Below are 16,519 nucleotides of genomic sequence, written 5' to 3' on the forward strand. Positions count from 1 at the left end.
TCTTCGCTAGCTTTGTTGGCCTTCTCTGGACCTGCTCCACCACCTTAATGTCTTTCTTACAGTGAGAGGCCCAAAACTGAACACAGTATTCAAGGTGTAGCCTCACCAGTGCTGATGTCCTGGTTTTGGCTGGGGTAGAGTTAATTATCTTCCTAGTAACTGGCATAGTGCTGTGTTTTGGATTTAAAATGAGAATAATGTTGATAGCACATTAATGTTTAGCTGTTGCTAAGCTGAGTTTACACTAAGTCAAGGACTTTACTGCTTCTCACATGAAATGAGAAGGCTGGGGGATGCACAAAATGTTGGGAGGAGAAACAGCTGGGACATCTGACCCCAACTGACCAAAGGGATATCCCATACCATATCATGTATATAAACTATATACAGTAGTTTATATACATGTATATAAACTCAGTATATAAACTTGGGGCAAATCTGGCCAGGTGCCACTTCTGGGGAACTGGCTAGGTATCAGTCAGTGAGTAGTGAGTAATTGTCTTGTACATCACTTGTTTTGTATATTATAATTATTATTGTTATCATTATTATTTTCTTCCTTTTCTATCTTATTAAACTGTCTTTATCTCAAGACATACATTTTCTCACTTTGATTCTTTTGATTCTCTTCCTTATCACACTGAGGGCTTTTGAGCAAGCAGCTATATGGTGCTTAGTTGCTGGCTGGGGTTAAATAATGACATCAGAGTAGAAAGGAAGGATCACTTCCCTAGTCCTGCTGGCCACAATATTTCTGATACAAGCCAGAATGCCATTGGTCGTCTTGGCTGCCTGGGCACACTGCAGGCTCGTGTTCCAGTGGCTGTCAACCAACACCCCCAGGTCCTTCTCCACTGGTCAGCTTTGCAGTCATTCTTCCCTAAGCCTTCAATTAATTTAAAGGTCTTCTGACCCAGAAATTTAAGTGGTCAAGTTCTCTATGTCTACCTGAAAGTTGAGTCTTGTAGATGAGATTCATAGTTTCAGCATGTGGCAGATTTTCTGTGTCTGTCAGTTTTTGTGTGTACTTGAGGTGGCTGTCAGGAAGAGATGGCTTGCCTGAAAAACTTGAATGACTACTCTGCTTACAAAGCAATTGTGCATGGAATAGGTTTTCTTTTCCTTCCTTGAGGGATGAAGAATGGTTAAAGATAGAATAATCTTACCCTTTGCCATTTGTAACAGGAGAAGAGGAAAGAATGTCAACAAGTCTTGTGGTGAATTTATAGAAGGTACCTCTGTATGGTGTGAATTAACGCTTGTATTGAGATAGATGGCTTTATGACAAAGGTGGAGGAGCTAGGTGTCTATCTTTTACAAATTTTGTGAAAGTCAGCATTCAGAATGTCTTCACTTGTGTGTTATTTTGAGTAACAGTCTCAGCCTGCTTCTGTGCTCCTTTCAGGTATGGAATATATGAAATGACAGTTTACATATTTAACTTATTTTTTGAACTCCAAGGGAGAGGGAGAGAGAGCGGCATAGGCACCGTGACAGCAGAAGGTCAACATCACCAGACAGATCCTACAAAAAAGATTACAAGAGAGCAGGAAGGTAACGAAGCTTACATTCAGTCTTTAATGTATTTGAGGCTCTGTGCATCCATGCATGTGGGTTTTTGTGTTTTCTATATGTGTATTTGTGCCTGCTTTAAAACTCAGAAAAGATGAGTGTCTTAAATTTATAGCCATCTGCGTATACATGCAAATGTCAATTGTCTCAAGACCTTCCACAGTTAAAAACAGGATTCATCTCTGGAGAGGGGGCTTCACTGCTGTGTCCTAAAAACTTCCTCTTACATCTGCTTCCAGTCTGTAAAGTGCCAAGATTTTTTAAAGTCATTCTATGTTTAGCTCATCTTTTAGGATCTTTTCTTATATTGATGCTCATTTCTGAATCCTGGGTAGTTGAAAACAGTACAACATTATTGGCTCTGTAGCCAGAGGAGGTCAAAAAAATAAAAGTAGTTTTAGTAGTGTTCCTACATTCAGCTTTTAAAAACAGTACTCTTGCAGTACATAAGGAATATCACACTTTGTGTGTTTCAAAGGCGTGCCAGAGCTAGAGTAACACAAGCAGTGTGGCTTCTGTATAATCCTTCTAATAAATCCCTCTTTTATCATGCAGATAGTTCGTGGGTTATGTATGAAGCCTTCTTTGCATTGTAACTGGGTGTGATGTGACTTACTTTTTTGTGACAAGTTTCCAAATTCGGAACAAAATCGAAAGTCACCTATAATGCAAGTAGGAATTTTAATCTGAAATAGCTTTTTTTTGTTTGTTTGTTTTAGTTCCTGAGTAAGGTTCAAAATACAAAAGCACTTTCAAGTAATTTTTTTAATAGTAAGAACTACAAAGTACTGTACTCTTTACATGTGAGTTAGAAGGAAGAGGCAATTGGATTTTGCTGTAATTTATATGATAGAATATGTACTAATATGTAGCAGACTATTTGTTTTTCGTTAGAAATTGCAACTGTTAAAATAATAGAGTTGCTTTTGTTTGCTTTCTCACATTAAGCCGATCTCCAAGCAGAGAGAGAAAGAGACCCCGATGGGAGGAAGACAGAGAAAGGTGGTCTGAGAACCAGAGCTCCAGCAAGGAGAAAAATTATGCTGCTATCAAAGACAAAGAATCAGAAGAGAATGCATCTGAAAAAAATGAAGAGGAAGATGAAGAATTACTTAAGCCAGTCTGGGTTCGCTGTACCCATTCTGAAAGCTATTACTCCAATGACCCTATGGATCAAGTGGTATGTTTGTGAAAGAACTCTAAAATTACTGTACACAGTCCTTTTATTATTTGTTACTTGATTAATGTGAATCCTTCAGCAGGATGTGTTGTGTCATTTAATGCTTCTCTTCTCCCAGACATCTCATTCCCTTAACCCTGTTAAAGGCTTTATTTATTAGTATTCTCTGTTTTCTTTAATTTCTTCTGTCTGTTTGCATTTAGATTAGTGGTACATGAATAAGGGCTGCTTTTTTGTCTCTAGGAGGGAAGGGTGGTTTTTTTTCTGTTACACCTGTACTTAAGTAAAGATGACTCAAGCACCATATATTCCCACGACCTTGGAGAAATTTTGTACAGAAGCAGGAAGTCTGTATTCTTTGTACTTCACAATAACGCTTCACAATAACATGGTGTGGTGATAAAGCTGCATTTTTTGGTTTAGTTGTTTGTTTGTTGTTTTATTTCGGCTTTTTGTTTTGTTTTGTTTTGTGATGCGTTTTGGTTTAGTTTAGGGTTTTTTTTTTTGAGAATGACATGGAGAGTGAATTCATGGTGATCCAGACCAGGCAACAAAATGAGCTGGGTTTTGTGTTTCTTGTATCTGATAAAATTCTTTTTAATTGCAAATACTTTTACAGGTCTCTTGTTTCTTCTAAACCTGTTAAAAATCAATGCTAGCTGTACTAAATTTTCTTAGCCATAGTTCTTCATCATTAGGTCAACGGTTTGATGATAACGCATCAGCAAATTGAGTAATTTCTCTGCTCATTCACCCAGTGGACAATGTGATGGTATGCTAGAGCCTTAATTAGTATTGCCATGTTTCACTGAACTATACAGATCCGAATTTTTTGACCTCTTGCTTTTCATTGTGAAAAGTTGGTTCATGTGCTATTTTATCACCATCTTTTTTTTTTTTCTTGTTGATGTTCTGGCTTTTAATTAACAGGGGGACTCTACTGTGGTAGGAACAAGCAAGCTCCGAGATCTGTATGAAAAGTTTGATGATGAGTTAGGAAAGCGACAGGCGAAGGCCAAAGCAGCCAGGCCACCATGGGAGCCACCGAAGACGAAGCTGGATGAAGATTTAGGTAAGCAGAAATGATGATGAAGACCTGAAATGGAATAATCCATAGTTAACCTGGTTTTGGCAGTTGTGTATTTAATAATGCTGGTAGGACAATCTGTGTTTCTTAAATCCTTCCTTTGTATTGCACATCCATGGCATTGTTGCTTTTGACTACAGAACAACTAGATTCTTTACCCAGAAAGCCTAAGGGAGAATGGAGAGTATCCAGCATTGTTTCATGCTAAAGTCTCTTCCATGACATGAAAGCATGCTGAGCATGATTATATAGGCCAAAGTATGGCACACAGGAGGCTTTCAGGAGCTCCTGGACTGGCATTTCTAAAAATAAAGCAAGAGTAGTGGTGATAAACTAGGTTTTGAAACCTGAGACTTCTGCACAAGATGATAGTAAGCAGAGCTGCACAGCCAATATGAATGATGAACTCTGTGCAGTAACAAGCAGCACCACCCCTATGGATCTTCTTGCAGTGAAATAAGTCTCCTAGCCATATCAGTTTAGGGGCAAATACTGGTTGAATTAGCAGGGCATACTTTTTGATAACAATTTGTCTCCTCAGAAGTCAACGAAAGCTATTTTTCTGATTTTTGTTTTGTGAGAAGCGTTAGCTGTTCTTTTTACACTTTCATTGTTTCATTCCAGTTACATTAGTTCAAGGAATTCTTCGGCGTTTCACATTAATTTAGATACTCTGTTGGGATTGCTTTTTAACTTATGCTTCATTTTTGCCTGCTGAACTGCTTCAGACCACATTTCAGCTTAGTAACTCTTAAAAATCACATTCTGAAGTTAAAATGCAGGTATATAATGACTTGGTCAGCTACATGGTGGCAGTATAAAAAGATATAATAAAGATAAAAGAAAAATAAATGCAGATTAAATAAAATGTGAATTCACAAGAATTACTACCAATTTTAACTGTAGGGTTTTTCAAGAGGTATATTTTCATGTGGGTGAAACAAGGGCAAAATTGCTACATTCAGCTTACCAGTATAAAGCTTTACTTTCTCAGATCTCTGCAGGAAGAGCTCCTATGTTGCTCCAGTTTGAAATATGATAAAGCCAAGAGCAACTTCTCTGGTTTTTGTTTTCCACTCTTTCTGGGGGACCCAAAGGCTCTGCATCTGCATTGGTCCTCTGGGCTGACTTGGTGTCTGTGCCAGCTTTTGCTACAGCTATGGTTCTAATAGCTAATAGTGTCTAATACCTTGTCTTATTTTGTATTCAAGTAAATTCTGTCTCTGTTCTGCCTTTGTTAGCCATAAGTGTGTATTGTAGTGAGATAGCAATGCACTCCAAGAGCACTTTTATATCATGAAAAGCTGATTTCAGTGCATGAAATCCAGCAGTTCTGGACTGTTTTTTTCAGAACTCCAGCTGACTCTCATAGGTCTCGCACTCCTTTTGCACCTAAAATTAGACTTGTATAACTGATTAATGGTTATCAGAGAGCTTTTAAGACTCAAGTGTTTGTGAACATTTGTAGCACATCTAGACAAAACTTGATTTCAACTGAGCGTATATGACCTATGTAAACCATAGTGCCAAGTGTGTATTTTAATAACACTTTGGGCTGAATTATGGACTGTATAAAAATATATCTTGATTTATTAAAAAAAAAAAAAGAAACATTTTGCTAGTAATGTTCTCTCATTGTCTCTCTCCTTCTCTTGTATTCAATAAATACACATATTTTTAACCATAATTTCACAGTATTTCAAAGCACTGGCATTTTTTTTCTCTTAAGTTAAAACTTAAGAGAACAGTGCTTTTTTTTTCCTCTTAAGTCAAAACTTAAAAACGGAAGAAATGTTACTCCCTTCCAGTAATAATGAACCTTAGTTGTGTCATGGTATATGTCGTGGCATTTAAATTGGAGCTGAGGGGATCCATGGAAATGAATGACATTACATGCATAAGAAAGGGAGTCACTTGTATGTAGCACAGGAGGTTAGAAGTATGTGAGATTAGGGTCTGGGTGTTCTCTTATTTTTTAAGTCCAGACACTTATTAATTTGCTAACACCACAAAGGAGACATTTTAACCAGTCTGAGACCACCTTCTGTTCCGTCAGTTAATACAAAGAAAAATGTCTTTAAAAAGAAGAAAGCAGGGAGGAAAACTCAATGAATGGGGCTTCCAAAGATCTTATGACTGACTTAACTCAGCTAGTAGTTAAAGTTTGGTTGGTGGTTTTGTTGGGGTTTTTTTCCATGTCTCTGGTTTTTAATATGTGATAATGGATTTATTAGAAATAACTGATTTTGAAAAATTAGTCTAACAGTACATGTTCTATAATCTATACGTATGTGCTGTTTCAAAACAAGACAGTACCTTGCAACAGACAGGAGCATTTTTAGGTAAAATGAAACTGCATATAAGCACTTTGCTCATAGCAAACAACTGACTATTAAACAAGAGGTTCTGTTCACTCATGCTAGTGACATTATTTATATTCTTCTCTCATGTGTGCAAACAGGTGGTGCAGTTGTTATAAGCGTTTAATATCCATAGCATTTGCTGTCATTTTTAATTAAAAATACTTTACTGTCCCTCTTTTTTTTAGTAACTTTCCATATGCCACAGTTGGCTATGTCATGTTAAAAAATGCATTACTATTGGAAAAGAGAGTGCGTGCTAGTGTTTTTCAGCTGACTTTATTTTTCCTGTGTGAATTAGAAAGCTCCAGTGAGTCAGACTGTGACTCTGAAGATGACAGCAGCTGTTCTAGCAGTTCAGATTCAGATGTTTTTGACGTCATTGGAGAAATTAAGCGTAAAAAAGCACACCCTGATCGTCTTCATGAAGAACTGTGGTACAATGATCCAGGACAGGTATAGTGAGATTAAAAAGTACTATGTGCTTGTAAGTCATTTTCCCCTGTAAGTCATTTTCCCCTGAAGACTGAAAATACTGCATAGCTGTCAAACATGCTGAGTGACATCTATTTCAGTTTGCATTTTTTACCCCCCTTTTCCCTTTTCTCTGTGATCTTCAAAGCACTTTGCTTTTTGATTTCAAGGCTGTGGTTCCAGCTCATGAATCCTGGGGATTATTCCACTGGAATCATGTCTGACAGTGTTAATAAAACCTGAATTGCTAACGGTGTACTAATGCTGTCCTCATAGCCCTGAAATAAAGGTACACAGATGAATTCTGGGATGAAGCAAACACAACATGTTTACCTCCTTTACAAATCTTCCACCGAAAAGCTCTCGGCTCATAATGATAAATAATGTTTTAAATATGCAGTTAATGGTTCTAATTTCTTGTCTAGTGGTTCTTTTGTAATTGCATGGAGATTAAAGTTCTCATGTAATTGCTAAGCTTATGAAGTGCTGTTTTGAATGTGTACATTGCACAGAAGACTATTTTTTGTTTGCAAATTTACCATCTTCATCTTTCTTAAATATTTTACAGTCTATTCTAACTCATTGTCACATGGCATCTGAGTAAATTTATTTTTCTGGCACTTTGTGTGATGCATGAGTTTAGCAAGCAACAAATCATAATGCAAAAAGATACTGTGATGCTTATTGCCACTGTGGTAATTCAAAGGTCTGTTGAATATTCTATTACAGACTCATATTTATCCTTCTAGTTAAAAAAAATAATACAAAATAAATGAACTGTTTAGATATTTAACTGAAAAAAATGTGTAGCTCTTAGGCACGCTTCAAAGTAATGTTCTAGGCAAGAATATTAGCTAAAGAAAAAGAACTGGAATAACTGTAGGATGAGTAGTTTCAGGAATGCATGGTTTACGAGTTTCCTACTGAAAAACTTTCTTTCCTAAAACTTTCTTGAGATTGACTCTTCATCTTTCTTGATGGGAGTGAAATCTGAACATGGTGAGCTTGTCAGTGCTGTACTACTTCTGAGTAGATTTTATTTGAAAACATTTGAAGTTATCCTAGATTTTTATCTGGTATGCCAAAATGCTTTCTAACTATCATTACTTAAAACAGGAATGATTGCTGTACACACTAGCACATACAAGTACACCATTTGACATCAAACCAGCTTTTTAGGATGAATCTTCCCAACCCTTTAATCTGAGTAGTGTGCTTACTACTTTGAACAATCTCCAGCAGTGCTAGCAGTTGCCAGAAAATAAGTTGTTGTTGATGCCACTGCAGTGGCCCTTTTCTTGCAAGTGCTATGTGCTTGTTTGTGTTGCCCTGTTGGTCAGAGAAAGTTAGAAGTCATCGCTTACGTAAAATTGTGATCTTTCAACATTATCATCACTTCATGATTGCTCTTCTGCAATTCTTTTCCATGAGCAGTGTCATTAGGGACATGATAGATAGGTATCTGACTTGCTTTTCGTGTCCTGGGCTTCTACAGGTACTTCACATCTCTGTTTTAGTTTGCTCATTTAATATAAACAGAGGCAGTATTACTGCTGAAGTGTTCTAAGAATTAAGGGTGCGATTTTAAAAAATAAGTGATTATTATTTTATAAGCCTCAGTAAGCTGATATTTTGGGGGGAATGAAGAGCAATTTGACACTGACTGCATTTTTTAACTCTCTTCTGTTTTATGGCTGCATAAGACAGTGAGGAAGCATGCTTTTACCTATGAGCATGATTCAGTTTCATTGAGCCTGTACTTTCCTCCAGTGTCTCAGAATGTGGAGGGGGAAAAAAAGCCCAAAAACCAAAAAGATCTCAAATCACTCTGTTGTTAAGATTGCATGACTAAGTTCCCAAAGGAGTCGTGAAGTGCCCTACTTCTTACATTCCTTTGCACATATGCTTTGTGCCAGTCTGAAGAAATTGAGATGAATATTCAGAGAAGTAACATAAAAAGTAAAAAGTTGTGTCCCTCTCCCAGCTGTCTAATGACTACATTAACAGCAGTTTGGTGTTTTTTGCTTTCTGAGGTATCTTCACATTATATTTATTGTGTGATCATGCTGTTTAGCCCCACTGCTTAGCCCCACTGCTGACACTGTTTACATTTTCAGAGAGCTTGTAATAGCATGGAAAGTTCTGCTTTTTGTATTACATTGTGGGGTTATTGTTTTTTTTTCCCTGAGTCTAAAAATATATTTCAGTTCTTAGATTCAAGTTTTGAAAAACTCTGTTAAAGCCTGGGGTTGGGAACTTTGTTTCTCTGGTTTGGTTCTGGGTTTTTTCAATGGGCATGATGTTAAGAGCATAAAGCTTTAGCGTGTTGCAGTAATTGATAGTCTGCATTGAACTTGGTCAGGAAAATGAAAAGAAGGACAATAGCTTTATACTGTGTGCAATGGCCCTTTTTGGTATAGCTACTTGGTGCACCCATACTGAATACTGAAGAATATTTCTCCCCCTCCCTCCTCCCCCCCCCCCCGTTTTTTGTTTTTTTTTTTTTTGACTGTTCTTGTTCACAGGATGAATTTGAAGTGTTCCCATTAGCTCTTTAAAGTACCAAGTGAAAATCTTCAAATGGTCTGCTTTGGATACTTTGGGTGATAGCCTTGACACATGGCAGAGGGGTTAGTCAGGGGTGGGATTTCAGTGAACTTAGTGGAACTGTTTGAACATGGGGGTTTCAGCAGTTGAATATTTGCATGGGCCTGTTTAGGGCCTGAATTTTACTTTAGGCAGACAGTATGCTGTTTGTATGTATAAGAAATGAAAAAGATGTATGTCATAGTAGAGTGGTACAGTTCTGCTGAGTGTTTTTTCCATCTTGTGCTTCTGAAAGAACTATGAAGTTGAGTGCTATTGTGCAGTTTTCTTACACTAGTCTATACTGTTTTAAATTTTATTGGCTTAAGAACATCCACTTAATCTAAGCATGACAGGCTTTTAGAAGCATCAGCACTCCAGGCATTAAAACTAACATACTTTTCCAAACCCATTTTTCAATAAAACAAAATCCTATTTTGGTTTTGACAGATGAATGATGGTCCTTTGTGCAAGTGCAGTGCTAAAGCCCGGCGAACAGGAATAAGACATGGCATTTATCCTGGTGAAGAGGTAAGTAATTCTGAGAATTGCAATTATGAATACAAACTTGCTGCTGTAAACCCATACTTGGGTTGATTTAAGGTGGTTTTTTTACATGATTTACAGGCTGAGTAAAAAATCCTGTGTGACTTTAAATCATTTAGTTATATAACCTCGTGTTTAAAATGCAATACTGGTAATGAAATCCACCTGCAAACTATGGAAAACTTTTGCCTGCATTTATTTAGTTCTAGGGTTTTGAAAAATGGTGTTTAAGTATTTTCCTTAGAAATACTCATTTGTACAGAGTATGCTTTATGATCAGTGACATTTTTGGAAATAAAAACGGTGCTTGAATGACCTCAAGCTTTGTTATTCTAAAAAAAGTTTGTTCTGGTGAAAGAATTGGAGGACATTAATATGTAGGGTTTACAATTTACCCTTGTAATTTTTCTTGAATAATTTTATTTTTCAGTATGCCTTTTCATCTATATTTACTGAAACATTCTTTTATTTCTCTGTAGTTAAGGATTTATGAATGCTTCTGTGAATTATTCCAGTTCAGAAAATTGGCTTTGGTGTGAAGCTTATTATAAATCACTCCAGTTCGGGATCAGTTCCTCCCCACATTGTCTGTAGTGTGGTTTTTTGTAAAGAAGAAGGGAGAAAATTTAGGAGGAGAAAATTGATATATAAAACTTGCTGCATGAAGGCAGCTGCTCCCTGAAGCACGGCCGGTTGGGAGATTTTCTGAGGACATTATCTGAAACCTCTGATACACTAGTTTTAGAGTGTCCTGTAGATAAAACTGCTTAGCTTTAAACTGGCTGGTTTATAACTGTCTTTTTGCAGCAGTGAGAAGCTTAATTTGGGGCTGAACAGCCAGAGTAATTACCCTCCTTGCTGGATGGGTTATGCAAAGTGCACATTGTTACATGCACTATCTTGCCATCACAATCAGGCCAACTTTTGTAATACTGTTTAGAGTAGTACTCCATTTGCTGCAGTGATTTTTTTTTTTCCTCATGCAGAGAGATGTATTCTGAACAGGCTGGTGTCAGCCTCTGAACTGCAGCAAATTGGATGTAAGCCATATGAGAAACTGTTTTTGTCTGACTGCTGAGGAATTTTAGGTCTTTAAACTGGATGCTTCAGAACAACCTGGAAGAAAACACGACTTCCAGGCGTTTGGTGTTGTGTCAGTTTGCGGAGAGGGCTGGCTGCCTTTGGATCTCTCAGGCAGACAGAGCAGGGTTACCAGAGTTGTTTTTGTGGTGACAGATTAATCTGTTCTCTTCAGGACCCAGATTTGCCCCTGGCAGATGAGCTGATATTTGTCTGTCTTGATGACATACTTTGAGATCTTATGTGAGGTCCAGGTTCCTTTTCGTAAGCTTTTAAAATCTGTTTCCTGAAACAGATCTATATAAAAGAGGAAATTATCCTGGTATGTAAGCAACTGCTGTGTGTAAGAAAGGTTAAGAGTCAAATGGAAAATGAAAAAAATACATCAGTTTTTCACTTTTTTTCCCTTTTGAATAGCTTTAAAAATATTTATGCAAGTGAAAATACAGATAAGGCCTCACTTTCCTTCTTCCCAGATCTTATTTTTTATATTTTTAATCTTCACAGATTTTATATTTTATTTAATTTTTATTAATGCCTATTTCATGGTTATTATAAGTGCTTTATTCTCTCTTTTGATCTAAATTTGCCTTGACTCTGCACATAATTCTATTTATCTCTTTCTTTAAGCCCATTAAACCATGTCGCCCCATGACCAACAATGCTGGAAGACTATACCACTATCGAATTACTGTGTCGCCTCCCACAAACTTCTTAGTAAGTATTTAATAAATAATTCTAACTAGGAGTCTAATTTTGTTTTCAGTGATGGGAGTCGTACTGTTTCTTGCTTACTCTGTGGTGGTTTTGTTTGCTTTTTTAAGACAGACAGACCTACTGTTATTGAGTATGATGACCATGAATATATCTTTGAAGGGTTCTCAATGTTTGCACATGCCCCACTAACAAACGTAAGTATGTTCATTACTATATATGTGGGATTTGTTTGGAAGGTAATCTGTTTGTGCCCTGAAGTAGAACTTCTCTAAAATGATGTGTATTACAAACATCTTTACAGCACTGTGGACAGGGTAAAGACATTTGTGCTAATGAGTCTCAGGTTTTGTCTTGACAAATACTAAATTCTGTAGGCATTTAAAGGCAATTAGTTTTGTTGTGAAAGGAAGGAAATATAAGAAGAAAAGGACATGATTGGTATCTGACTGCCCTTATTTTCTGATATAAGCTGTTAGCTATATCTGAATGAAAAATATTCAAGTGCTTAATTTCTGTACACTTGAAGATTTTTTGTTATCTTAATATTTCAAAACCTGTTTATTCAGATGCCATAGTGTTTGTTTGTTTCTTTTAGTTTTATTCTTCTTACTAGCTCCAGCACCAGTGCCAAAACCTGGTACAAAAATGGCTATCAGTACAGGACTGGGAAGTAAGAATATTCGAACTGAGAGGCACTGAGAAGAAAATATTTTTTTCCCTGAAACTTTGCTTACATGGTGTATATGACAACAGTTTACTTTTGGTGAGCAGGGGAAGGGTCTCTCGTTGACAGGAAGTCAGGGGGAGAGTGGAATTCAGGCTCTGGCATGGCAGTGTGAAGCATTCCTGCCCAGTAGCAATAACTCAGCCTTGGGATTCAAGGCAGATTTGTCTCAAGGCTTTACATTTTCACTTTGCAAATGAGTGAAAAGGAACAGTTTTCGCTTACTCCCATTTAGAGGACAAAGAGAACACTTTATATCTGTGTGCCTACTGCATGACAGGAAGGCAGGGAGGTATAGAAATTTTTAATATACAGAGAACAAAGAAAACTTTTCTCATCTGACACAAATAGTGAAGCCATTGAGCTTACTCTTACTGTAAAGTACATGTATGTTTTTTCTCATTCCAAACTGGGGAAGTGATCAGCATAATTTTTATAGAGTTGGAATAGAAAGCAATGCTGTATTGTCAGTTCCGGTTACTAACGTGTATAAAGCCCTTTGGGAGGAAGCTGTTGGTGTCCTGAAATGATGATTGGTAATATAAAAACTGCTGTTTGAGAGACATTTCTGTAGTCTATTAGAAATTTAGCCTTTTTGTGCTAAAACGTGCCATTTAAACATACACACCTTCAGCAGTATGTGGGCTTTGCAGATGAAGGCACCTTTTTTCTGAGGAGAAAAAAAAGGAATTAAATGGTTGTCTTACTAGTTAGTTGAGTGAACTTCTGAGAATATTTATTTGATGAAATTAGTGTAAAGCTATAGATTTATTCTGAAGTTCTTATGTTCTGCTGCTATGACTTAAAGCTGTTTTTTTTAAGACAGTATAGCTAACAGAATTGGCAGTGTGCTAAAAACACCTTGCCTTCAGGTCACTGTATCAATCTGACATATGTCACCAACAATAAATTCACTTCCAAATATACAAGTGAGAGAAAATACGGTTTTCCTAAGCTACGCTTTTTCTTCTAAGGAAAATTTTATCTCCAGTAGATGGCATTATTTAATCTTCCTTTACCATCCCTCCTGTCAGCCCTGTGTTATTACAGAAGTAGCGGTTAGAACTGTTACTTCTCTTTCATGTGCTTTTGTTCCTCCATCTTTTCATGATTCCCCAGAGCAGCTGTTTTAGTAAGTGCCCTTTTCACTAGACAGTAATACCCTTGCATACAAATTTGTATTAACCATACATTGTATGCTGTATAGTTTTTCATGCTGAATTTCTATTTTCCTTTCAGATTCCACTATGTAAAGTAATCAGATTTAACATTGACTATACAATTCATTTCATTGAGGAGATGATGCCTGAGGTAAGAAGGATAATTAGTCGAAAAGTCAGGGTGGGTTATGAGTTGTTGATATGCTTAATGGATTAAACTCTTTAGAATCCCACCTTGTGAAGTCTCTAAGAGACGGGCTGTGATCTAAGTGAATGGCTGAATAGGAACTTGCACTCACAGGTACTCCATCTACCTAGACTATTAATATATTATATTAATATTATAGAATCATAGAATAGATTGGTTTGGAAGGGACCTTCAAAGGTCCTCTAGGCCAGCTCCCCTGCAATGAGCAGGGACATCTTCAACTAGATGACGTTGCCCAGAACCATGTCCAGCCTGGCCTTTGCATATACCACCTCCCTGGGTAACCTGTGCCAGTATTTTACCACCCTCATTATAAAGAATTTTTTCCTCATGTCCAGCCTTCTCACCTCTTTTAGTTTAAAACCATCACCCCTCATCCTATTACAACAGGCCTCACTGAAAAGTATCTCCCCATCTTTCTTATAAGCCCCTTTTAAGAAATGAAAGGCTGCAGTAAGGTCTCCCTGGAGCCTATTTTTCTTCAGGTCGAACAACCCCAACTCAGTCAGCTTTTCCTCACAGGAGAGGTGCTTCACCTCTCTGATCGTTTTTCTGGCCCTACTCTATGTTATTATATATTAAATCAAATAGTAGGAAGTGCTTATATCCATAGTTTCTTTTCATTTAAGTTATATGCAATATATATCAAGTACTCTTATCTGTACTACTGAGTTGGGCATTGTTCTTCTCTTACAGATGACAAAAATAAGGCAAATGGAAGTACTTGCTTGCCAGGACCACATAAGTCAATGGCAGAGCTGAAACTTAATGATAAATTTGAAAGTCTGAAGATTGCTTATCAGTACTTAATATAAGTTGTTGCCAAAACAAATTTCCTGTGGATGCCGACAAAGCCCATTCAGTTAATAATAGAAATTAATCCCTTGTGAAACCACTTTGTGAAGTATATTGTTGCAGTGGAACAGCATGTGTAGGCACAGAAAACCCCCTGCATATTAACTACAAAGATAGGATCAGTGTTTAATTTAGTCACATATACTTAACATTTCTTTTTCTTGTTACCTCTTTTTTTTTGGTGTGTGACTCAACAGCATCTAAATGTATGCAAGAGCCCTGAAATTCCTCAGCAAGATTAATGTGATCAAAGCAATTAATTTCTTGTTAGTGAATCTACTGTGTTGTCTCCAAATCTTGTTCTAAAACAGTAAATGGCCACCAGGCAAGATAGAAAATAGGACATTTTTTGAACTTCTGGTTAAACGGCTACAGAAGTTGGCTACAGTGTTGTTTGCAGACTGTCTATACTAATAGTTACTTCCAAAGGAGGTTGTGTTTGGGGTGTGGAATTTATGGCCAGTATAATGCATGTAGAATTTATATCCTGATTTTGTTGTTGTTGTTCAGGAAAGCTTCTTAGATTCCTTCATTGCTGAATGAAAGCCCCTTGCTTTGGAGGAGCTGCTTCCCCACTTAATGAGAATCTACCCCCTGCCTATACTATGTTGATTTGAACATTGAATAGAGTCTTAGTTACAGTGCTTTCTGAAGAAACCACTGTGTTATGTTGCAGTAGATGATTACAGATCTATCAATATTGTTTCCAAAGCCCAGTGTCTAGTGGTTGGCAAATACGAAGACACTGGGTTTTTCTATTTTTATTTTTTATTTTTCATTCAATTTCATTTATTTTTTCATTTCATATGTGGGTGGCACTGTATGTATTGTAGTATTACAGAATTATAATTCTGGTTTATTTTTTTTTTCCCAGAATTTTTGTGTGAGAGGTCTTGAGCTGTTCTCTTCGTATCTATTCAAAGATATTTTGGAGCTGTATGACTGGAATCTTAACGGTAACTTATTTAGGGGAAAAAAAAAAAAACAACAACAAACCAACATACCCAAATGACAGTTATTTGTAACTGTTGTAAATAAAATTGCTTTATTAGGCTCTTTGATGTAAAAAGAAAAAAAAAGTGGAGAGACTCCTCAAAAGAACGAAGTCATATGCTGTTTTATAATAGAGGGACAAACTTACCCTTCCCCAGGAAGATAAAACTTTTGGAGTTCATTAATGTGGACTGGAGCAATTAAAATATGCAAACTTAGCACTGTATTCTTGCATATAAACTAAATTTCTTTCTTAATCCAAACCTGATACTTTTAATCAAACAGTAAATATTATTGTGTGTTAATATTGCATAGTATCATGTGCATGCTCTTTTGAAAGTTAAGGTGTCAGGTAGACTATTCTCTCTGGTTTTACGAGCTAACAAACAAGTTACTTGTATGCTATTTCTCTACAGTCAACATACGAGGCAGTGTCACATACAGCTGTAGAGGGATAACATGTCATTATAGCTGAATGGTTTTGACTTGACAAGATGAAAATACATGTTTCTGTGAAGACTACAACAAAAGAACTTGAGGGATGATACTTCTCTTGGTCTAAAAGAAAACAGAATATCAAAGGAATTTAATTTCAGAATCTGTAGCTGTGTTTTGGTGTCTTGACTTTGTCTGTGGAGATGCGCTCTGCACTTTGTGCAGTCAAACTGAGCATCATATGGGTAACATTTTGTGTAGCCTTCTTTGGTTTGATAATAATATCAATGTTGACTTTTTTACCACTGGTTCTGATTATTCTTTCTTTTTTAAACACCAGGTACTTACTGGTTTTGTTTTTCTTTCCATGAAAAGCTTTGTATGATGAAGTAGGAAATGAAAAGAAAAAAAGTCATAAAATAACAAGGAAATTTCCATGATGTTATCTTTTGTTACTGTAACCAGAAAACACCCCAGTAATAGGGAGGGACTAATAAACTAGTGCTTCTGTCTGTAAAGCTTAAGCAAATTATATAAAACAG

At 36.7% G+C, this 16,519-nt stretch overlaps 1 protein-coding gene across 2 annotated transcripts in view; it reads left to right on the top strand.

The window, feature by feature from the left end:
- DROSHA (drosha ribonuclease III) overlaps positions 1-16,519 on the top strand; it is a 71,804-nt gene that overhangs the window by 3,766 nt on the left and 51,519 nt on the right. For both annotated transcript variants that reach the window (XM_065667552.1, XM_065667554.1), the window contains exons 3-11: positions 1,462-1,554; positions 2,521-2,752; positions 3,683-3,824; positions 6,501-6,655; positions 9,710-9,790; positions 11,516-11,602; positions 11,710-11,796; positions 13,566-13,637; positions 15,424-15,505. In XM_065667552.1, the coding sequence (XP_065523624.1) occupies positions 1,462-1,554; positions 2,521-2,752; positions 3,683-3,824; positions 6,501-6,655; positions 9,710-9,790; positions 11,516-11,602; positions 11,710-11,796; positions 13,566-13,637; positions 15,424-15,505 (1,031 nt within the window). The remainder of the gene's footprint in view (positions 1-1,461; positions 1,555-2,520; positions 2,753-3,682; positions 3,825-6,500; positions 6,656-9,709; positions 9,791-11,515; positions 11,603-11,709; positions 11,797-13,565; positions 13,638-15,423; positions 15,506-16,519) is intronic.

This window comes from Lathamus discolor, chromosome 2 (assembly GCF_037157495.1).
Source record: "Lathamus discolor isolate bLatDis1 chromosome 2, bLatDis1.hap1, whole genome shotgun sequence".
NCBI lineage: Eukaryota > Metazoa > Chordata > Aves > Psittaciformes > Psittacidae > Lathamus > Lathamus discolor.